This window comes from Erythranthe guttata, chromosome 10, assembly GCF_056151865.1.
Source record: "Erythranthe guttata isolate IM_541 chromosome 10, IM_541, whole genome shotgun sequence".
NCBI lineage: Eukaryota > Viridiplantae > Streptophyta > Magnoliopsida > Lamiales > Phrymaceae > Erythranthe > Erythranthe guttata.
Window position 1 is genome coordinate 16566301 of NC_142542.1, and position 24240 is coordinate 16590540.

General features: G+C 33.4%; 3 protein-coding genes across 3 annotated transcripts; 2 read left to right on the plus strand and 1 right to left on the minus strand.

Annotated features, from left to right (window-relative positions):
* The first annotated feature begins 3202 nt into the window (after window positions 1-3202).
* Window positions 3203-11169, plus strand: LOC105960251 (serine carboxypeptidase 24). Its single transcript, XM_088824762.1, has 8 exons — window positions 3203-3482; window positions 6441-6545; window positions 6938-7033; window positions 7290-7382; window positions 10182-10267; window positions 10361-10761; window positions 10874-10969; window positions 11115-11169. Exons 1-8 carry the CDS (start codon window positions 3230-3232, stop codon window positions 11167-11169), a joined length of 1185 nt encoding a protein of 394 aa, XP_088680888.1. The 5' UTR covers window positions 3203-3229.
* Window positions 11170-13609: 2440 nt separating this feature from the next.
* On the plus strand, window positions 13610-16789 carry LOC105960254 (uncharacterized). Its single transcript, XM_012984421.2, has 4 exons — window positions 13610-14706; window positions 15195-15265; window positions 15889-16372; window positions 16465-16789. Exons 1-4 carry the CDS (start codon window positions 14587-14589, stop codon window positions 16648-16650), a joined length of 861 nt encoding a protein of 286 aa, XP_012839875.2. The 5' UTR covers window positions 13610-14586; the 3' UTR covers window positions 16651-16789.
* Window positions 16790-17581: 792 nt separating this feature from the next.
* Window positions 17582-19960, minus strand: LOC105960255 (uncharacterized). The gene is made up of 3 exons (XM_012984422.2): window positions 19736-19960; window positions 18666-19168; window positions 17582-18533 (listed from the first exon to the last, which is right to left on the minus strand). The coding sequence occupies exons 1-3, from the start codon at window positions 19821-19823 to the stop codon at window positions 17793-17795; spliced, it is 1332 nt and encodes a 443-aa protein (XP_012839876.1). The 5' UTR covers window positions 19824-19960; the 3' UTR covers window positions 17582-17792.
* Window positions 19961-24240: the final 4280 nt, after the last annotated feature.

Consider the following 24240-nt stretch of genomic DNA (forward strand, 5'->3'; position numbering starts at 1 on the left):
TTACACATTTCTTCCTCATTTCTAACTGCTTATTTACTGGATTCTGCTGCATTCAAAGAAACAGAGTTTAAACACGTATAATGATTATCATCTAACTCAGAAATTTCAGTTATTGAAAGTGTTTCGGAAGAATTTTCAGTGATATATCTGACAGAAAGAGCATGTTTAGTGGATTGTTGCTCCTCTGTTTGTTCAGGTTGCTCTTCCTCATCATCACTGACAGCACAAATCAGATTCATTCCTCTTCTTCTCAAGGTATTTGCACATTCATTAGCATAATGTCCAAATCCTGAACAAGCCCTGCATTTAATATGATCCAAGTTAGGTGGTTCAGAATTTGAACGAATAAACGGATAATTTTTTAAAGTGTTTTGAGAAGATGTTTGAGGAAATGTTCTCTGTGGAATAGATCTGTTCCGCGGCTGAGTTTGTCGATTTTGTGGAGAGCCATCTGGAAATAACTATCTGGGCTTGATTCCACTTCGTATGTATGCCCTATTGAATTTCTGAATCTGAAATGCCACATTGTTGAGACATTCCTCTGCATCATCATCATACTCCGGAGCAACTTCTTCCTTCTCTAATTCTGCCTGGAGTGCATTTGAGATAGCCTTACCTTTCTCCTTTCTTTGATCTTCAAAGTTCTTCTCTCTAGACTTTAAACTACCAATTAAGTCGTCCAGCCGTAGAGATGATGTGTCTTTGGCCTCCTCAATAGCAGTAACTGTCATGCTAAATCTTTCTAGAAGAGTTCTCAATACCTTATTCACCAGTGTCTCGTTGCTCAAGGGACCACCTAAGGATTGAAATTCATTAGCTAAATCAATCAATTTCTCATTGTACTGAGAAATTGTTTCAGTTTCTTCCATTCTCAGTCTCTCAAATTTGGAAGAGAGTAATCTGAGCTTAGTTCTTCTGACACTATCTGATCCTTTACAATGTAGCTGAAGAACCTCCCAAGCATCCTTTGCAGAAGTGCACACAGAGATCAATTTAAACATTGCTAGATCTACTGAATTAAAGATTGCATTTAACGCCTTTGAGTTTTGATTAGCATTTGATAGATCGTCTGTTGTCCACCGTAATTCTGGTGTTGGAAATACATTCCAATCCGCATCTGTTATAGTTGGTGGCTTCCATCCAGTAAGAATAGATCTCTAGGCTCTCTCATCAATGGCTTTGATGTACGCCCTCATCTTCACTTTCCAGTAGGTGTAGTTTGTGCCATCAAGTACAGGAGGTCGCATAGAAGCAGTCATCTGAGTATCCATCACGAATTCGTTTCTGAAAAAGAAATAGAAACAAACACTTAGTATACGTCAAGTGTTGGCTCTTGATGCCAATTGAAAGAATTTATGGTCTTGAATTCGTTTAATACAGAGATGTTATCTTAAGTGTTATGACACTTGAGAAAACATGCAGCGGAAATATAAAGATAAAAAGACAATACTCATATCTAAAAAATGTTCACAAGTAAAAACTTGTGAACTTGCCCTTTACAGGACGGAAAAACTATATTAAAACAGTATTCCAAGAATACAAACAGAAGATGTACGAAAACTTCTTCCTTATGAATGAATCATTCTCATGATCATTCTTACATTCAAATCTAGAAACAAAAAGAGAAATATTAAAAATTCTAGATTTCAAATAATGTACTCGTAAGGAGTACGTACAACAGATTCTAGAAACACACTAAAACTCTCGTAGGTAAACTTCAGCACTCGTTTTTTGTTTCCTCGAAATCTGTGCCTTTCTTGAGTCTTGAGTTTGGTATTTATAGACTTTCCAAGTTTCCACTTCTCAGCCCATGATCTGCAAGAAAACCAACTACAAGAGCACTCAAGAAAGTGGGTTAGTGGGTTAGTTAAAAAGTTAGAATAATATCCACAATTAAATCCACTAAGCACTACTTAGCCCCCTAAGTCATAATACTTAGCCTACTAAATCATTACTAAAATTTAGTTTGAAAGTAAGAGAGTTAAAAACACTTTTATGGAAAATCCACGTGTTTCATATATAATTTACAAGTTCCAATCAGTATTATTATTCAACAAATTATAGACGGTGTTATAAAAAGAGACTAAATTCTGAACGGATCAACCGATATTTAATATAGATCGGATTTCACTAATAAATCACACTAATTATAATTAATCACGCTAAATTATAATTAGTGTTATATTTAATATAGATCGGATTCCACTAATAAATCACGCTGAGGTTTTCTTTTTTCCTTTTTCTTTTTTTTTCAATTATTAGAATTGTAATTATATTTTTATTTAAACTATCCACGTGTCAATCATCCTATGCCATCCAATTTTTCTATTAAAATAGACCATTCGGTCTAAATTTGCACGCTTATAAAGAATATTAGAACACCACAAGAAACGAAAATTAAAGAGAAATAAGATTTTCAAGCGTAATTCCAAGTCGATCTCTATGTAAAAGATGTTTTAGATTTTCTCTTGGGTGGAAATGCACTTATGTTTTTTCATTATTATACAAACATGTTTTTTGCGTTTCGGAAACATTTCTTTTGGGTTGAAATGTATTTTTTCCATTACGATCAGAAACGTCCTCAAAACTTCCAGGTAATTATAAAAACGGCCCTGAAACGTATCCAAAGCGCAAATAACACGTTTGTACAGAAGTTTCCGTGCATCATAGTGTTGTCACAACATTATTGGTTTTCTTATATATCAAAAATTAGAAAACATGTCAAAAATATTAAACATATTTTAATAATCTGTCTATCTTCTTACACATATATAGTACATTGGACCCCACATCCCATATATCAGAGGAGATTAAACTTTTGAATCTAACTTCAATTCTTCATACACATATGCACTTATAGTTATAACTGTATATATGGACCATCTCTCTCTCTCTCTCTCTCTCTCTCTCTCTCTCTCTCTCTTACACACACACACACACACCAGTGATGGGAAAGAATAAGGTCCACATTTTTTCAGACCAGACTTTAATTTAAGAAGAGAATTAATATGTAATAGTTGAAGGGTGTACAGATCACTTGTAATTGTATATATACATCACTATTACAACCCTATCATTGTTTACATCATTTATTAGTATTATTATTTTATTATTATTATTTTCATAACTACTACTATTGCATTAGTTTCAGAGTTTCCTAAGTTTATAAAAAGATTGCTACATTTTATTTATAAAAAAAAAAAAACCAAAAGCTACTATAGCAAATTCAATGGCATTATTAGAAAGAGTTGTTTTATTTTGCTTCATTTTCTCCCTCACTACAAACACTTTTGCACTACCTAATAAAGAACAAGAATCTGACCGGATTTCGAAGCTTCCGGGGCAGCCTCCGGTGAACTTCCGGCAGTATTCTGGGTATGTTACGGTGAACGAAGAACACGGGCGGGCGCTTTTTTATTGGTTGACTGAGGCCACAAGCAATGTTGCAAAGAGAAGGCCTCTTGTTCTTTGGCTCAATGGAGGTTAGTACTCTTTAATTTGATTATTTAATAATTTTCCCTATATTTCTTTTTTATTTTCTTACACTGTGTAAGAAAAGAAAGTAAGTCCATGACCAATAGATATAATTTCTCATCATGTTTATGTATATTAATTATAAAATAAAAGGTTCATTTTTCCATAATTTTATTGTGGAAAAGTTTATTCAACTAAAAAAACGTCAAATAAAGGGCAAATTGCACATCACCCCTTATAAATTTCTAATATTCGCACTTTACCTCCTCAAAATTTAAAAAAGTGAATGACTCACTTCAAAATGTTATTCTTATTGCATATTACCCCAATAGAAAAATTCCGATGGATTATATTCATGATGGGAATATAATTGAGTGTTTTTGTTGCACGAACCCCATTAGATGTTCTTTTTTGTTGTGCGTTGCCCATTCAAAACACTATTTTTCTGCACATTGACCCTTTAAAATGTTATTTTTATTGCACGATACCCACCGAAAATTGTCTTCTGGGGTAAAATGAAACCAAAACAATACTTCGAGGGGGGTTTATCCCTTTTTTGAATATTTAGAGAAGAGAGTGCGAAAAATGAATAATTTATAGAGGGTTAAGTGCATTTTGTCCTAAAATAGATTAATCTAACTAATTAGTGGGATTTGCGGCAATTTCTTGTACCATAGGCGAAATCCCTTGCCTTAAGCCCGATCGTTTGGTGGCAGTTTCTTGTATTTTCTTGAATTCATAACAAAGTGAACATTACTAGTCGTCGTACCTAATAATCCGCGCGTGACCCCACTCTCCCCTTTTAGGCCATTAATACAAGGCAACTCCATCTACCATCAGCGCACGTTAGCAAAAGCCTGAGGGGTGTTGCATAAAATGCGCTTGTGTCAACTTCACAGGCAAAAAAAGGCCGGCTTCTGTTTTCGATCTCGTGAATACTGTGTGTCGTGTGTGTGTATTTTTGTGCACGTAAATTCTGCTTCTACATCTTATTCTTTTTTTGTTTATTCTTTTTGCCTTTAAAAGTGAACAGAAAAAGTAAGGCCAGAAAATTAGTAAAATACAAAAAAAAATGTGCACTGGCGCCTATGGCTTTTCGTCTCTACTTGTTTGTTCAAACAGTGACATATATACATAATCACAATTAAAATAAGTTTCTATTTTTTTTTTATATATATCTATAATGCTGCTGGCTGTTATATAACATAAACACGAATATTCATTTGGTCTCGCTCTGATAACATGTTGAATAACCATCTCAACCAAAAGTTTAAGATGTTAGTTGAATGTATCATTTAATATTAATATCTCTAGTAAATTATGTCGAGCTTGTCACACGTGGTCTGTCTAGTGTGATTTACGTCGTCTCTCGTACAGTTTGCAAACTATTATACGAGAGTAGGTTTGACGATGAATCTTATAGTAATTAAACAATATAACTCCAGCACGCGTGTTTCAGGGGATCATACTGGTTGGTGGTAACATGGCTGATGAGCTATTAATTATTTGAAATTTAATGGAGCCAATATATAATTATTATTATACTATACCTTTCTTTTTTAAACATTAAAATTAAATAAATAAGCAATGTCAAATTTGGGATGTCTAATACTTTTCTAAATGTGGTATTATATCACCGTTAACTAGTTGAAAATGAATTAGTTGAGGAAAAAACTAGAGTAAATTACGGTCAACTGAGGTAAGATTAAATTACGAAAAAACACGTCATGTTTAGATAATTATAATTATCCTCTCAATTATGAATCTTCTTACATGTTCACCCTTCTGGTGTCAAATTCAACATAATCTCTTCTAGATTCCATGGAATGTTCTCTACTTGTCCCCATTTTGCGCAAAAATGCAATTTCTGATGGACCACAATCTAATATACAAGTCAAAAAACACATCTTATGATCATCTTGCTTCAAAATGTGGATCTCGAATGGGATGAAACGAGTAAAAACTGGAGAAATTTCTACATAATATAGAAGATTTCACTACATTTAACACCACAATAGTGGACGTGTAAGAAGATTCATAGTTGAGGGAGGTTAGACACGGCCACGGGCCGGTTTTGGGCCCGGAACCGGCCCGTTGACGGCCCAAACCGGCCCGTTGACCGTGTGAACCGGCCCGTCCTACCCGGGACGGGCCCGGTTCTTAGATTTGGTGAACCATGAACCGCCGGGCCGGCCCGGCGGTTCACCCGGATTTAAAAAAAAAAAAAAAAAAAAAAAAAAAAAAAAAAAAATTCAAAAAAATTCAAAAAAAAGTGAATAACGGCCGGTTCACCCGGTGAACCGGCCCGAACCGGCCGTTATTTTGAATTTTTTTGAATTTTTTTTCCCCCCCAATTTTTCCTATAAATACCCTCACACCCCAATTTTGCTTTTTTTTGAATTTTTTTTGCCCCCAAACCCCCCAATTTTTCCTATAAATACCCTCACACCCCAATTTTTCCTATAATTTACTTATTCATCAAATATTTCAAACTTGTGCTTCTAAATTGACTTTTCATTTATTTCCTTTTCCTTTATGTATTTAAAAGTATTTCTTTTAATTTACTTATTCATTAAATATTTCAAAAAAAAAAAAAAAAAAATTCAAAATTTCCGGGCCGACCCGGAACCGGCCCGGATAGGCCCGTGAACCGGCCCGGTGAACCGTGCACGCCACGGGCCGGTTCCGGTTCCGGAAAATGTGAACCGTGAACCGGTCCGAACCGGCCCGTGGCCGTGTCTAAGGGAGGTGGTTGTAATTACCCAAACATGAAGGATTTTTTTTCATAATTGACCCCTCAATTACTTCTTTTTTTCATAATTGACCCCTCAATTACTTCACCATGTGCGCATATATTAAAAGTTGCTACAAAATTAACATAAATCAAATGAAATAATTCCACAACAAAAGAATAAATTAATCAAACTTAAGGTAATTAATTAATTATTTTAATTTTTAATTTGCAGGACCAGGATGTTCATCAGTTGCATATGGAGCTTCTGAAGAAATAGGACCATTTCGTATCAACAAAACTTCATCTCTCTACTTGAACAAATACTCTTGGAATAGAGGTATGTCAATACACATGCATGTCACGTGCGTGTATATTAATTTATTAATAATGATTTAACTCGCACACATGAAATAAAAGGGGTAAATTACAAGCGCCCCTGAAGTAAAGTCTATTTACAAAAAGAGCCCCTCATTTTCGAATAATTACATCCATCACCTTGAAATTTGTAAATGTCTTACGTTAACACCTTTTTGTACGGGTGAATGTAAGAAATTTACAAATTGTAGGGGGTTGAATGTAAATTTTCAAACAATATGGAATTTTTATAATTACACTTTACCTCAGGAAGGTGGTTGTAATTTACCCAAATAAAAATAGAAAATCATGCAATGTCAATTACAATAGGCGAAATTTAATTTTCTTTTTTTCATGCTTAAAATCATATTACAGTGGCGAATATTCTTTTCCTCGAATCACCGGCTGGCGTCGGTTACTCTTACACGAACACAAGTTCTAATCTCAAGGATTCTGGGGACAAAAGGACAGGTATATATATATATGTATATATATATATATATATGTATATATATATATATATGTATATATATATATATATATGTATATATATATATATATATATATATATATATATATATATATATATATATATATATATATATATATATATATATATATATATATATATATATATATGTATATATATATATGTTAGAAACATTATAATAAAGTTGAAGCAATTAGTAATAATTAATTAGCTAAGTAGAATTTTGGGTTCACACAGCTAAGGATGCTCTGGTTTTCCTCATAAAATGGTTGTCAAGATTCCCACAGTACAAATATAGAGATTTCTACATCTCTGGAGAGAGTTATGCAGGTACTAACAAATAAATATATTGTTGCCAAATTTTTATCATTTTTTTTCTTTTTGTATATTATAATATAAATAGGGTAAATTACAATCAACCTCGTGAGGAATGTTATAATAACTTGGGTAAATTACACCTACATCCTTCAAATATGCTAAGATAAATTTAAGGTCATTGTAGTATCGATAATTACCATCACCCCATGAAATATTGTTATAAACCCTAACAAAATAATGCATTGAATAAGTTATTCCGTTAGGATTCCGACGGACCATTAGTTTCAGGAGGCAATAGTGTGAATTAACCACATAGAGCTAGGGGTGACACGACTCTCCTAACATTCTTAAATCATTATTATTTTATATAAAATTTATAAATTTTCGTCTATGGTAGCATCAACTGCCACGCGAGAAAAAATATAGTGCATAACAGTCCTCAGAACACGAAATTTTGGCTCCAATAATTGTTTCAGGAGTGTGGTTGTAATTACCAATACCTCGGAGATCTTAAAATTATTTTAACATACTTCAGAGGTGTAGATGTAATTTATTCTAACAACTTTAAGATACATGTGGTATTGATAATTAAAAATACCCCTGAAACTAATTAAACGTTAGCGTCTGGGGGTTGGTCATAATAACGAATACTACATAAACATTAGAGTTATTATATATCATACATTATAGGGTAAATGTAGGGGTGCAAGTTGGAACGGAAATTCCGATTTCCGCCGGTTCCGATCCGAAAAGTTCCGATTTTGGAACAATTTTTTTCATTCCGATTTCCGAAATTCCGATTTCCGATTTTTTCCGACTTTTTTGGATTGGAATTGGAATTATATAAAAAAAAATTGGAATTTCCGATTTCCGATCCGATTATTTCCGAAATTAATTCCGAAAAAATTCCGATTTTTTTCCGAAAAAAATCCGATTTTTTTCCAAAAAATACATCTTTGAGTAATATATATATATATATATATATATATATATATATATATATATATATATATATATATATATATATATATATATATATATATATATATATATATATATATATTATACTTATTTTAAATTATTTAGTTGTATTTATTCTTTATGGGCCATGTCACCTAAAAAAGCCCTAGTTTATTTTATGTAAAACCCTAGTTTTACGTTTATTATTTCTTGTGCAAAGTCAAAGAGTCATAATTTCTGCCATAAGTCAAAAATCACAATTCACAACTCATAATTTTTATTTTTAGCAAATTATGAAATTTTCAGCGAAGTTTTGAAATTTTAATACTTATGTCATTTCCGAAAATTTTCCGAAATTCCGAAATTTCCGGGCCTTTTGGAATTGGAATGAATTTTTAGATTCCGAAAATTTTGGAATTGGAATTGGAATTGATTTTGTACTTCCGAATTTTTTTGGAAATATTCCGAAAAGGCTAATTCCGATCCGATCCTTCCGACTTTCAGCCCTAGGTAAATGTAACATTGTGATTCTATTGTAACATTTTCATTAATATTACTGTTTTGACTGTTAAATTATTGTCTCCAATAGTAATTTAACTTTCGGAGACAGTAATTTAACTGTTTGAGACAGTAACTTTACTGTATTAATTAATTTTATCGTCTTGGTCTGCAATTTTGCAGTCTTCGACCGTAATATTATTGTCACATTCAATAATATTACTGTTTGTGACAATAATATTAGTAATATTACTGTTTGAGATAGTAATATTAGAAATATTATAGTTTTGGTATTCAATATCACTATCTAAGACAATAATTTTATTGTTAACACAATAATTTAGAGAGAAAAATAAAGTTTTAAAAAAAAAAGTTAACACCGGAGACTGGCAGCCAACGGTGGTTGACCGATCAAAAAAAATTTCAGAAAAAAAATATGTCAACGCCGGACTCTAGCTGGAAAAAAAATTCAGAAAAAGAAGAAGTTATTTTTTCAAAAAAAATAGAAAATAGGGGTTAATGTGATATATTTGTTCAAATCTGGGCCAATGTGTAATATTGAAGAAGTTAGAATGTAATGGATGTAATTAATAAAAAAATTATTATGGAGGGTATTTTAGACAAAAGACATGGGAATGAGTTTATTTGCAAGACTGTTTTTTGTCTGGACCTATGTGCATTTAAGTCTCTTGTCATGAGTCTATTTGTCATTCACCCTTTTTTAATTAATATCCAAAAATATTAATTACTTTATATTCCCTATGGCATTCGTAATTACAATCACCCCTGATCTCAGTATTTCTAATATTCCATTAATTTTACGGGTTATAACTATCAATGCCACCAGGGACCTTAAAGTTGTTATAATAAACATAAGGGGGTTAGATGTAATTTATCCTATAAATAATAATAAATAGGGTAAATTACACCCACACTCCTAAGGTATATTTTAATAACTTTAAGGTCCCTGTGATATCGATAATTACATTCATCCTTCTGAAATATAGTTAGAAACTCTAATGGGATAATTCATTGGATACGTTATTCCGATAGAGTTTTAACGGACTATTACTTTTAGCTAATGGTAAAGACAACATGACATGGCTCCCCCAACATTTCTTAAGTCACCCAGAGTTCTTTGTTGTCTCCACCAGTTCATGAAACTTATAGTCCGTTAGAAACCTATCGGAATAACGTATCCAATGCATTATTCCGTTAGAATTTCTAACTATATTTCAGGGGTGAGTGTAAACATCGATACCACTGAGACCTTAAAGTTATTTTAGCATACCTCAGGAGTGTGGGTGTAATTTACCCCAATAAATAACTAACCCCTATCATTATCTACATCAGGGCATTATGTACCTCAGTTAGCACAGCAAATAAATGACTATAACAAGAAATCTTCCCATCCAATCATCAATCTTAAAGGCTTCATTGTAAGCTCACTCTCAACACTTCAAATATTTTCCACTTTTTTTTTATTATGTAATTCTTGATTAAATTTTATGTATGTATATAAATTAATGCAGTTGGGAAATGCGGTAACGGATAATTACTACGACGGAATCGGAACCGTAACATACTGGTGGAGCCACTCAATGATATCGGACAAAACATACAAATTGATCCTCAAACATTGCGATTTCAAATCCGGCGAAACTTCGGAGAAATGCGACGATGCCGTAAATTACGCAATGAACCACGAATTCGGAGATATTGATCAGTACAGCATTTATTCGCCGACGTGCAAGGGATCGAAAAAGACTAATAATATATCGGTCACGCTTAAGAACACTCTGATTGGACAGAGATTATCGGGATACGATCCTTGTACGGAAAGCTATGCTGAGAAGTACTATAATCGGCCCGATGTTCAAAAGGCACTCCATGCAAATATTACAGGGATTTCATACAAATGGACAGCTTGCAGGTACTATATGATATGCTAGTATATACATACATATATATATTTTATTTTATTTTTCTAAATTTTTAGTTGAATTAATTAGGATTAATTACTTTTTTTAATGAAAATGTGACAGTGATGTGCTTATAAGGAATTGGAAGGATTCGGAATCGTCGATCCTGCCTACGTACAAAAAGCTAATTGCTGCTGGCCTTAGAATATGGGTGTTCAGGTACATATATATTACATGTTAAATTATTGGAGTTTGTTTGGTTAGTTGAATAATTTTTTTGTCGATCGGGCGCAAATATTTTGCTCCTATTAGCACATATATGATCAGCTTATTGACGAATTGTTTATTATATATGGCTTTCAAGTTATAATCTGGCAACCAAACGAGGCCTTAGAGTTTACGATTTTGGAGCCATCTAAAATTACTAGAGTTAGTCAGAATATTTTTTTTTGTCTAGCACAAATATTGTTTTAATTTGCTCCTGTTAGATCTTATATGAGCTTATTGAGCAAATTGCTTATAATTGGAGATTTCAAGTATGTAATTTGGCAACCAAACGAGGCCTCAGAGGCTTCGATTTTGTACCCTAATTAAAAATAACATTATTTTTTTTGTTCTTACAACAACATAAGCCATTAATAACATTAATAAGTTACTACTATATTTTATCAGAAAATACATAAAAAAAAGGATTAATTAATTAATGATCAGTGTTATAATTTTCATTAACAAATTATATATGTGTTATTATAATTGCAGCGGGGGACATGGATTCGGTTGTCCCGGTTACAGCAACTAGGTTTTCGTTGAGCCATCTAAATCTGAAAATCAAGATTCCATGGTATCCTTGGTATTCTGCTGGCCAGGTATATATATATATATATATATATATATATATATATATATACACACTATATATGTATGAATTTGCATGTTTTTTTTTTAAATGAAGAATATAATGTGGTTAATTAACTCATTTGAATATCCATTTTTTAATTAAGTGTCCTTGTCATGGACCTATTTGCCATTTGCCGTTAAAAAAATCAGAGGAAAAAAAGAGTCAAATATATGACGCAATGAAAAGAAACACAATTGCATTGGGCTAAGGTAACCCGATTTGGGCACAAATCCATCAAGGTTTGGGCCTTTTGGTCAGTTTCCATATTTCTAGAATAACCCATTTTTGCACCTAAATTTTATCCATGTCCACGTCACATTGGCACACGTGTCAACCATTAAATTTTACAAAATAAATAATAAATAAAAAGGCACACTCGTGCAAAAAAGGCCACCACATGCCGATACCCCCATCCATCAAATAGCTACAGCCAACCCACCCATCTCAGTTGTGTTACTATTAAGTATTAATGTTGGAAATTAAGTATTTAAATTATAGTATTATTTTAATTTAATCATATTAAAATGTCACACTTGTATTTTCCACGTCAGATCGTTGATAAATTTACAAGATTTGCTAGAATGGTGGGTACTATGAACAGATAATTCCAGAAGTTAGGCATTAATAGTAGAGAAAGAAACATATTCTTAGCATGCACCTCTTTTTATATAGGCCAAATTTCACTTTGCACCCCTGAATCTCGGGTGTATCGCAAACACGCCCCTCGATTATTAAATGTATTAAATACCTCCTATTTTTTGCATTATGTTTAAATATGTCTGTTGATTTTCTTATCACTAACAGTTATTATTTGCATTTACCTCTTTTCTTATCTTTTTACTCCTCCGTTGGCTATATACATTGTACAAGGGCTGGAAGCTTAAATGTGCTTTATTTTATTTTTTTTCTAAATTTTTTTTTATTTGAAATTAGTTTTTTATCCTTATTTTTTTCTTCTTAATTTCATTATAATGTTCAGTGACAGCTCTCGTTGTCATTAACAAGTAGTTTGAGTTCAATTTTACATGACATTCTAAACCAAATGTCCAAACTGCATTAGTAATTTCTTTGATTAAATCAAATATCTTAAAATAGAAAATCAAATCAGAATAAACATCTTTCAATGTAAGTCAAACCCCTAATATATTCAAATTCCGCCATTCATTATGAATTTTAATTACAGAAAATTGACCTGCCATTATAACCTACAAAAAGATATGCTCAAGTTAAAAAAATATATTAAAATAAGCTAAACAATTGCTTAAGAAGTTATCGGAGTACTGTTTGCAAGATGTAAGAAGTTATCGGAGTACTGTTTGCAAGATGAGTTAAAATGAAGGAGATAGTTTACTTTGTATTTCTTATTCTCATTTAATATTTCTTAGCACTAAAGTTACATGTGTTTTCCATAAACTAAAATTTGGGGTAAGATTATAATTGCACAAACAAACCATTACAAAATAATGTGTTTACATTATTTCAAGTTTGACCAGAAAACGTAGGGGGTATTTAGTATGTTTCGTAATATATGGGTCTGTATGCAACATACCCCTAATTAAGGGGTGCAAAGTAAACTTTGCCCTTTTATATATATATTATAATATAATATGATTTACCAATTTGACCCCTCAAGAAAAAGAAGTATACCCCAATACAAAAAGTCTGTATCTCTGGCCAATCTGCATATTCAATACCAAGTACCTTGGTAGCCTGTACAAGGCTGTTTCTTCCAGAAAGTGAAATTACTTAAACACCCTCAACCACGGAGATGGAATGGAAGAGGTAACTTTTTGCCTGGGAAACAAACCAAAGTAAAAAAAAAAATTGCAGGCCAAAAACAATGAAAGATGCCAGGAGGGCACAACCGTAATTTCATCTCAAAGTGACATTAGAATACAGGTGGGAGAGAGAGAGAGAACATCAAAGCGGCCATATGAGGACCAAAAGCCTAAAAACAAGGTACTACCAACAACAACTGCAAAGCACCTTCTCTCTCTCTCTCATCATCAATCTCGTGCCAATTTCCCCCATTTCACTTTCTCTCTCTAGAAATTTCAAAAAAAAAAAAGAAAAAAGAAAAGCTGATCAAGACTCTCTTCCTTTCTCTCTCCTCCCATTACCTACCTATACTATTACTCAGAAGAAAAGAAAGAAAAAAGAAAAAGAACAAGGAAAGAAGACAACATAGAACTCCACGAAACAACGTAGGAAGACTCCACGGCACCCCATCTCTCTCTCTCTCTCGTCCCCTCTTTCTCTCTCTTCATGGCCCAGCTGGACCAAAATTTATTTATGAGAGAAACTAAAAAGAATACAATAGAGAGAGAGATATATGTCTTCAAATTTCCTCCAATTTAAACCAAACCCACCCACACACACACACACACACACATACAGAGAACCAATAAAGCAGATAAATTAATTCCAAAAATACCCTTCTGCAACCCACCCCCAACAAAAAAAAAAATAAACCCCCATCTTCATCATCAACTTCACTGTCTTCCAAACAACTATGTTTTCTTTAATTTATTTTATTTTATTTTTGTTTCCCCGAATTATGTGGGCTTTTTCGGTCAGATTTTTTTTATTTTTCACAGAGAAAACAGGAAAGCAACGAAAGAACCTTCACACCTCACCCCCCACCCCCCACCCCCACCCCTCTATTTTCTCTCTCCTTTTTTCCCTGTCCTATCTATCTATCTCTCTCTCTCTCTCTACATTACATACAATTACAAACCCCCTTTTCTTTATTGGGTTGTTCCACCTCTATTTCACATTCATATCTATCCCCATTTGCCCAGTTTCTTGTTTTCCTTTCTCTCTCTCCCCCTCACAGCTACCACTAATTATTATTATTATTATATAATATAAATATTATTCAAGATCACGCCTTTTTTTTAGGGTGATAGGTGATTCTTCTTGTTTGCTGATCGATCTGATGTCGAAGAAGGGTAAAGTTGTGATTTTTGACTCAACCCCATCTTATGGTGGTGTTCTTGATCCTAAATCCATGCTCAAGCATCAGAATCTTATGCAGGATTATCAGGATTTGCAGAAGGTATACTTTAATTTTTATTTTTATTTTTATTTTTATTTTTTTCTTCTGTTATTTGGAAGATCTGACGATTTATTTGATTTTGATTTTTTTAATTTCTGGGTTTTGCTGTTGAATGAATGATTTGATCCGATTTTGTCAATTGATTGGTCCTTCGTGATTCTGCCCTTGGGTTTCTTGAACAATTTTTTATAATATGAGCTGATTCTTAAAAAAGGTCGCCTAAATTGGCCCTTTGTCTTAAATTGATTTAATTGTTTAAGGATTCCTTTTGAAATTTGTTGTTTTGAGGCTTTCCTTAATGTTTAATTCTGATTGACTCGAGTTCTATTCCGATTGTAGAGAAGTTCTTATTTCGATTTTCTTTTGTTCGATCTATTCGAACGGCTGTGAACGATTTCTCGTTCGATGCTCGTTTAAGTTTTCAAGATTCTTGTAGTAGTGCTCGATGACTAACCGAAGCGTGATTTTGCGATTTTACCCTCTTGCAGGAAGCTGATGTCATGACAAACAAATTAGAGGCGGCTAGACAAAGGAAGCTGATTCTTGCCGCTGAAGTTCGGTATGCAGTTCGTTTTATTTACTCTAAACATTATAATGTGATTTCGTCATTAATTATATTCACAAAATGTCCGTTTATTTAAAACATCTGATAAGATGTTTTAGGAGCTGGTCTTATTTTAAAGATTAAATTTGAAGGTGTTTGGATATGGAGCTTATAAGTTACTTTAGTGTAATTTCGTATGTTGAATGTTTTAGTGAATGAGCAAATAAGATCTTAAGTAAAAAAAGGTGGTGGGGGCGTAGGTACTCTTTTAGAACAGCTTATAAGCTACCTTACATCTTATTTTAAAAAAAAAAAAAATCTTTCTAAATTTTTTTACCAGACACCTTTTAATAGCTTATAAGTTCTTGAACATTTTATAAGATGATTTTAAGAACTTATAAGCTTAGCCAAACATGCTCTTAGTCGTCATGTTTGAGCTTCTCAAGTATTCTGCATTTTTTGTGTTTATTCGAATTGTACTTTACATCAAGATAACTCTTTTACTTGGTACTCGTGTGCCGTTAACTGTTGACTAGTTGACGTTGTTGATACAGTGAGATTCTTGGATATTTGTGTAGTGCAGTTAGCCGCGACAAAATTCTTGTTGAACTAATCGATTCATCTCGTTGAATTATCAGGTTTCTTCGACAAAGATATAAATACCTCATGGAAAGAAAGAATGTGAATCCACCACAAGAACAAATTCACGAACATGCACCGAATCCTCATAAGCAAACTAAACTCAGAAAAGAACCAAACCCGAAGAAGAAACCCTCTGTTGTTAAACAAGTTTCTCTTATCGACGCATCCCCAATAACCGATCATCGGCCTCGTAAGAAAATATCATTACACGGCGGAAAAGAAGCCACGAGACAAAATTCGACCCTGATGTTCACACCGGTGTCCGATTCCAACCACAGAGGAACAATTCATGTAAGGAAAGAATATTTGGCCCCGAATTTGATCCCGATTCTTGGCAGAAACCAGAATGAAAGAATGTTGTTTGGTGCGAACGATGCAGTTTTAAGGAAGTCGATTGCGGCGTTCGATTTGAACCAGGATAGTGGAAAAGAAGCTTCTTTGCCGAGCAAAGCGCCGATATTTGACTTAAACGAAATCTCGGTAGGTTATTATTCGATTAATTATTTTTTTTAGTGAAATTTACGATACTCGGGGAAGTTTGATTTTTAATTTTTTTTTTTAAATTTTAATAGACAGGTGACGAGGACATCCAACAGAGTAATTACGAGGCGGTGAAGAAGAGTTTAATGAGAGGTGTGAATGAAGAGGAACAAAACGAATTGAAGCTATCGATAATGTGTAGAAATGGTGGGGAAGGTTCTTCTCGTGTAGGGAAGCGGAAAATTTCGTGGCAAGATCCCGTTGCATTAAGAGTTTGAAAGACTATATGTTAAAAAAAAATGTGAATTTCCTTATAGTAGTTAGTTCGTTTTGTCTCGTATTAACTGTTACACGGAATGATGATCTGTTAGAAACAATTTGGCTTTCGACTAGCAAAGAATTGGTTTACGGGACTAATTGCTTAGAATTTAGTGGCTTTCTTTGGCTCGTTTGGTGGAGTTACCGACCGATTTTGGGATCCGTCTATTTCTTAATATATATATATATATATATATATATATATATATATATATATATATATATATATATATATATATATATGATTTAATATCTTAATTTAGTTTGTATGTATTTTTTGCTTTGTGATTACTTGCAGATGTTTGCACGAAATCTGGAAACCGGTTTATGTTGTACGATTTTTTTTGGTAGAATGTTGTTTGGCTTAGGACAAGTTTTCGAGGTACACTGTTACTGTGTGTTCGTGAGTAACACCCGGTTATATACGGTGGATAGTTTTGCACCATAGATTGCAAAATGCCACAATTGAAGTAAAAGTAACTAAAACAGAATATTGTAAGTGTTTTCAAACTGGAACTAAAATTGGCTACACTTTGAAAAAAGAAAAGGGTAAATTACAAAACTCCCTGCACTTAAGCTAAATAACGAAAAGTACACCCCCATCTATCCGTAATTACTAAAATTCTCCTCTGACTAACTGATGACCGAGTTTTTTAACATTTTAACAGAAAATGGATTATACGTGAGAAATAAAAGAAATATCTGAAATTGTGTAAAGTCTATTCCCTAAAATCAAAAAAAATATGTGAAAATTCACATTGTAGGGATTGGTGTAAGACAGAAATAAACACCAAGGGGTTTTTGATAATTACGAATAGGTGGAGGTGATTTTCGTAATTTAACCTAAGTTCAAAGGGTTTTCATAATTTAGCCCAAAAAAGAACATTAGAATTGGGTGACAACATAGTTTAGTATGCATCTCAAGAATTCAAATGACCAATTCAATCAAAATACATTATAATTTAGATTTATTTTATACTGATACAAGTTTTTAAATCAACATCCAAACTCAAGTTAATTAATTGGATTTGAATTTAAAAAAAAAAAAAAAAAAAAAAAAAAAAGAGGGCACAGACAACCTAGGACTGAACTTAAGACACCATTAGTTCATCACCTTTGGGCTGTGATCCGCTACATCGTCAGACCTATCTTCCCCGAATGCCTCATCCACATTATCCGCAGCGATTTCGTCCCCATCTCGAGCAACAGCTCCTTCGCAATTCACGTTAATTACAATCTTGCCCTTCTCATCGGACAAGCTTTGGTTGCTTCTTTTTAAATGTTTCTTCCCTTTTTTATGAGCATTCATAATTTTCTGAGAAGGGGTGCCCACCTGGCAAATCTCGCACCAAAACCTCTGCCATTTCTTCCTATCGTTTTTCTGCCCCTTTTCAACCACCACAGATCCATTCTTCTTCGACTCGTCGGAGTTTAGGATTTCGATATCGTCTCTTTTTTCAGACAGCAAACAGTCGGAGGTTGACTTCACTACATCCTCTTTGACAGGTTCGGTAGAAGTTTCTAGAAGAACCTCGGCGGATTTGCATGTAGCAGTAGATCTCGTTGTTGTTGGTAAAAGCCCTATGGTGTAGTTTTTTCCGGCTCGTAATGCGGATTCCTTGGACTTGTGCTTTTTCCCCTTCTTGTGTTCGGACAAGCCTTGCTCGCTCGTGGTGCTGACCTGGCATATAGCGCAAGTCAACTTTTCTGCAGCTTTTTTCTTTGAGATGTTCTCCGGTGGGGGTTCGCTAGCGGCTGCTGCTCCAGGTGGCGGTGTTGATGGTTGCGTTGGTGGTGATGGTGCTTTCCTCTTCGATCCGGATATATTTTCCTCGGGTTTAGCCTGAAATAATACTCAATACAAAATCAATGAAATAGTAAAATTATTCTTTTGTGGAGATTTGAAAGATCATAAAATTTCACACAGGTAAAAAAAAAACAAAAAAATACGAAATGATATAAAATTAATACTGACCATCAAAATAATTTTCTCCTTTTCCTTATTCACCTTGACCTCGGAAATTCGTAGGTCAACAGACGACCTTGTCTGAAAGGGCAAAGAGTCAACGTGCCTCCCATTTAGCCTCTCCCGTTCCGTGACTGAGAAGGCAATCCTTTCCTCGAGGGACCTCCCTTCGGACCCCACCCCCAAAAGTGGGGCCCGCGTCGAAGAGGGCCCAAACGGGAACCCATCGATGCCTCCTCTACGCAGAGAATATTCTCTCTCTAGCATCATCTCTCTCCTCACCTCAGCTTCTAGAACACGCCTTCTCATCATTTCGGACATGATTATCTCCTCTCGTATACGCTCCTTTTCCATCTCTCTCTGTATTATCGCCTCGTGCATGTCCAGATGCTGATGTGGCGGTGCTAAGAGATGAGGATGATTTTGAGGGTGAAAATGCTGTTGATGATGTTGATAATGACGATGGTGATGGTTCCTACCGAATTCGGTAAATTCGGATCCCATATAGCCACCTGATATAATCAAAACGGGAATATGAAATAAACGATTTGAATATGCAATGTGATATAGCTAACAAAATCGGTTATTCAAATATATTACGAAACGGAGATGTTGGATATTCGAGTATATTATATAACAGGACGCTTTCGAACGGAGTTTCTTCCAGTGTATTCAGATTAGAACAGATGATTATCTGCACAATCAGATAAAAAGCTGCAGTAATACAAAACTATGTTCTTGGCTTAATAGACATGCATTTCTGTAAATTATTAAATACACACACACACACACACACACACATGAAATAAAATTTCAAAACATATAAAAGAAGGGAATGCGTGATTTTTGTCCTAGAAAAAATTTAGGTAAACCAAAAATAAAAACGATCCCAGAAATTAAGCAGCTCAAAAAAATGCTCTAATATCAATAATGCCACTGATTTTTCCCATCATTTTTTTTCACTGATAAAAAATTATCTCATACAAACACTGAAATTTCCACATAATCGGCGACGAACAATAGCAGAAAACACAGAAAAAACGACACTAAATAAATCAAAGAATCGAATTAATTAAGACCTCGTCGGGATTGTTCTGTAAGAAAACTGGTACTGGTGGTCGGAGGAATCTGGGGCGAAGCTTGTTGACGAATGTCCTTCCATACCATCTCTCAAATTCAATTATTTCTTGTGTGGAGACCGATTTGATGCACTATAAAAACATGGTGAAATTGGGAATTTTGTATTATTAGGGTTTTTTTTTTTTTTTTTTGGATAGTGGAGTAATTATTTATTAGTTTTAGACAGTGGAGAAAGAAAATGGTCATTTTAATTTATGACGTCAGCTGCGATTTGGTGAAGACACCTCGGAGAAAGCGGTAGCTGCAATTTAGGGCACGAGATCTTCTCATTTAGTCACGCGCTACCATGAATCGTGTAGCATGTGATCAAATATTGCAAAAGATTTTAGTGTAAATTACAGCCAACCCATGAAGTAAGGTCAAATTATGAAAAAATCTATTTTGTTTCGGTAATTATAACTATCTCCCTCAATTATGAATCCTTTCACATGTGTCAAATTCAATATAATTTTCTAGATTTTGTGGAATGGTTTCCAGTTTGTACTTGTTTCGTGCAAAAATGCAGTTTCTGATGCATCATATTTACCAAGGTTGTAAAAAACGGTAACCGGGTCCGAGTCGGTCAGGCACCGACTCACAATTAATCGGTGCGGCGGTGATTAATCGGTAATATATCGGAAATAAATCGGTTTTTAAAATTTAATATAATATGTTTCTAAATATTATTTATAAATACTCCAAACATATATAAAAAAAATATTTAAACATAGTTATATCTCCATCATGTATATATCCTAATAATATAATAAAAGTTTAATAATCATAAGATCATAATACATAAATATCCTTAGAAAATATAAATAAATAAACATTTTTTTTGAATTTACATTTATTCTTGAACATTCCTGGCATACATCATTAGTTCTTTAACAATAACAATTAACATAAACAAAATAAGGCATAAACTCACATTTTCTTTTATTAAAATCCAATTTTTATTTTGAATTATAAAAGGAAAAAAAAAAAAAAAAAAACCGATTTTTGCCACCGAGTTTGACCCGGCTTAAAGGTTTGACCGCCTCAGACCGCCTAAAACCGCCTCACAGGCAAAAACCCGATTTTTCAAACCTTTAAACTAAAATCGTAAATGTTTTGGACCGCCTCCGCCTCGGAGACCGATTAATCGGCTGCATCGGCCGATTTTTAGAACACTGATATTTACAAGCCAAGACACACGTTTTATGATCATCTTGTTTCAAAATGTGAAGTTGAAATGGGGTAAAACGGTAACAAAATGAAGAATATTTCACAATCTAAAAGATTCCACTAAATTTGACACGTAAGCTTGCACGTGTAAGAAAATTCATAGTCAATTGATGGTTACAATTACTCAAACATGGAGGTCTTTTCATAATTTAATATGACCTCAGGAGGTGACCGTAATTTAACTAATATTTTAATATGATGGTGTAATTATGGTCAAACTTCCATTACTTCTAATTACCACAATATAAAAATTGGATCGTAGTTTAGAATGCAGTATTATATCGTTTTTTGGAATATAATATTTTGTGATAATGATGTGTGCGAGGAAATATGTTAAATTATATGTTGAGTAAAACGTTTTAATTGTACCGCCCCGTTTCTGCCGCATGTTAATATATCTATGGCTAAATTTCACTTTCATCCTTGTACTTTGACTCGTTATCATTTTACTCTCTTTTACTCTCGATTGCATTGCTTTGTCCCCTGCACTTACAAAATTGTCTCAATATGACCCTTATTTGTCATATATTTAAACATTAACACCGTTTGATCTAAACTCTGAAATTACAAAAAAATACCTCTCCCAGTTTAAATAATTATGAAAAAAAATAAAAAGTAAAATAATAAAAAATTCAAGACAACGAGAAAACATAGTCCACGATACCAACCACAATTTTTTTTTTTAATTTATTTAAACTGGGTGGGGTGACTTTTTTGTAATTTTCAGACTTAGATCAATCGGTGTTAATGTCAAAGGTCTGAAAACTAACAACGTGGGCCACATTGAGAAAAAATTTCAAGTACAGAGGGACAAATCGATGCAATTAAGAGTAGAAGGGGTACAGTGATGTCGAGCCATACAAGAGGAAAAGTGAAATTGAATAAATATTTATATGTAACGCTTCATTTGCATATCACATTCTCATTTTTGCTTTTCAAGTGCACACGCAACTTTAATGATTCACGTCAGATAACTTTGTGCGTGTGGAATCTTCTAGATTTTGTGAAATATTTTCTAATTTGTACTCGTTTTGTGCAAAAAATACAGTTTCGTATGCATTACAAGAGGCAAGTTTTTATGATCATCTTGTTTCAAAATGTGGAGCTCGAATAGGGTAAAACGGGTACAAAATGGAGAATAATCCACATAATCTAAAAGATTCCATTAAATTTAACACCGTAAAAATAGACGTGTAAGAAAATTCATAATTGAGGGGTGGTTGTAAATACCCAAACATGAGGGTTTTTTTTTTTTTTTTTTAATTTGACATTATATGAGGATTGGCCGTAATTTACCCAAAATTTAATTTGTTGATGTAATAATGGTCAAACTTCCATTACTTCTATTTAGCACTAGGGCTGGGCATTTGGGATCGGGATTCGGGATCCCGTCCCGTCCCGATCGGAATTTTACTATTTGGGACTAAAACTTCGGGAATTCGGGATTACGGGATTGGGATTAGGAACAAATACGGGATCGATATTAGGGAATTGGTTCAATCCCGATCGGGATATTTTAATCCCGAATTAGGAAAAAAAAACTAATAAAAAAAATACACACACACACACATATACATATATATATATATATATATATATATATATATATATATATATATATATATATATATATATATATATATATATATATATATATATATATATATATATATATATATATATATATATTGTCAAGGAGATGAGAAATACAATACAAAATATATTGTTTCAACTTATTTTTAAATTTTTAAAATTTTATTTGTTCCAAGTTTTGTGGTAAAATTAAATAAGGCAAGAACAATAGTATGTATATAATATATTCAAGTTGGTTTAGTGTATAAAATAATAATAATGGAAAAAAGATGCAATATTTCTTAGTTTTAAGGCAAAATATGGGATTTTCCGATCCCAATCCCGATTCCCGAAATATTTAGGGAACCGATATAATCGGGATTTAATAGTTTGGGACGGGATTGGGATTTAAAATTTCTATCCCGAATCCCGAAATTCCGATCCTGAAAATTCCGAATTCCCGAAATCCCGTCCCGAACTCACCCCTATTTAGCACAATATAAAAATTGAATTGTATTTGGTAAGGTGTTGGGCTAAATATCTAACACGCAAGTGCACGTATCGCAAACAAGTAGTAAAAGTGGACTCGTAAGAGTCGGATGTCGATGCCACAGAGAATACTCAAATTACCTAATTCTAAGTACCAAATTCTAACAATTATGATGTTTATCCAGCCTACGCAAGGTTGTCAAATATAATCAACTAAATAATTAAACTAATTATAAAAGCAAATAAACACAATAATATATAAATAAAAACGGATCTAGGATTTTATCTTCCCCCTATGCGATAATTCTTCACCCAATTAACCTCAATCATGCAAGTTACGATTCCTGATTATTAAACCGAGACACTCAATTACTCATAACCCGCTGTCGCGTGTATTATGAGTCTATTATTTATAACCGATTCACTATATGTCTATGCAAACCAATTATGAATAAAACATTAACTAACAAATCTCGTAAACGGCTACCTAAGGTATTATCTGTATGTCTACGATAATACATGCAATTGACACACTCATCCGGTGAAAACTACTCGAAGGCTCTTCTATCCATGTTCTAATTATTAAAACGATCTGTCAATCAATTCTAACAATAACACATAGCAACATAAATTAGCTAGGTTCATGCGCTAAATAAGATCAAATAGAAGAAATAATCATGGAATTTAAACTTGCATAATATTAGAAAAATAGGTTCGAATCACCACATAGGGTTCAAATAAAATCTTAGAATAAAAACTAAGCTACTCGTAATTCTTATGATAAACAAAATAGAATAAATAAAATAAATAAGAAAAACTATGCTTGAGTCTTCGTTGATCTTCGTTCTTCGTGTTTTGTGGTGTAAAATTTCGTCCTTATGGTGTAGAGACTTGTTGCTTTTACAAGCTTTTCTTGATAAGGAAGTAGTGGAAACCAAATAGGAATCAATTTCCGCCACTTTTCCCCATCAGGATTTGTTCGTCGATTTGTGCCATGTTGGAGTTCGAATTTTGTAATGTTGTTTAAATAAGAATTGTAGCCCTTGAAATTAGCTTTCCAATGTCGTCAAAATAACCTAATTCGGAGTTGGTATGAGAGAGATATGCTCGAAAGGGTGGACACTGTCAAAGCTGTGGCGAGATTCCTTCTTCCAATTTGATTTGTTTCCTTATTTGC

What these genes read in the sequence shown, in the direction of transcription:
- LOC105960251 (XM_088824762.1), top strand. Translation starts at nt 3,230, where the DNA reads ATGGCATTATTAGAAAGAGTTGTTTTATTTTGCTTCATTTTCTCCCTC. An exon ending in TCAATCTTAAAGGCTTCATT is followed by an intron (nt 10,268 to 10,360) that starts GTAAGCTCACTC and finishes AAATTAATGCAG; the next exon opens with TTGGGAAATGCGGTAACGGA. An exon ending in TACAAATGGACAGCTTGCAG is followed by an intron (nt 10,762 to 10,873) that starts GTACTATATGAT and finishes AAAATGTGACAG; the next exon opens with TGATGTGCTTATAAGGAATT.
- LOC105960254 (XM_012984421.2), top strand. Translation starts at nt 14,587, where the DNA reads ATGTCGAAGAAGGGTAAAGTTGTGATTTTTGACTCAACCCCATCTTAT. An exon ending in ATTCTTGCCGCTGAAGTTCG is followed by an intron (nt 15,266 to 15,888) that starts GTATGCAGTTCG and finishes TTGAATTATCAG; the next exon opens with GTTTCTTCGACAAAGATATA. An exon ending in TTGACTTAAACGAAATCTCG is followed by an intron (nt 16,373 to 16,464) that starts GTAGGTTATTAT and finishes AAATTTTAATAG; the next exon opens with ACAGGTGACGAGGACATCCA.
- LOC105960255 (XM_012984422.2), bottom strand. Translation starts at nt 19,823, where the DNA reads ATGGTATGGAAGGACATTCGTCAACAAGCTTCGCCCCAGATTCCTCCG. An exon ending in TACAGAACAATCCCGACGAG is followed by an intron (nt 19,169 to 19,735) that starts GTCTTAATTAAT and finishes TGATTATATCAG; the next exon opens with GTGGCTATATGGGATCCGAA. An exon ending in AGGAGAAAATTATTTTGATG is followed by an intron (nt 18,534 to 18,665) that starts GTCAGTATTAAT and finishes GTATTATTTCAG; the next exon opens with GCTAAACCCGAGGAAAATAT.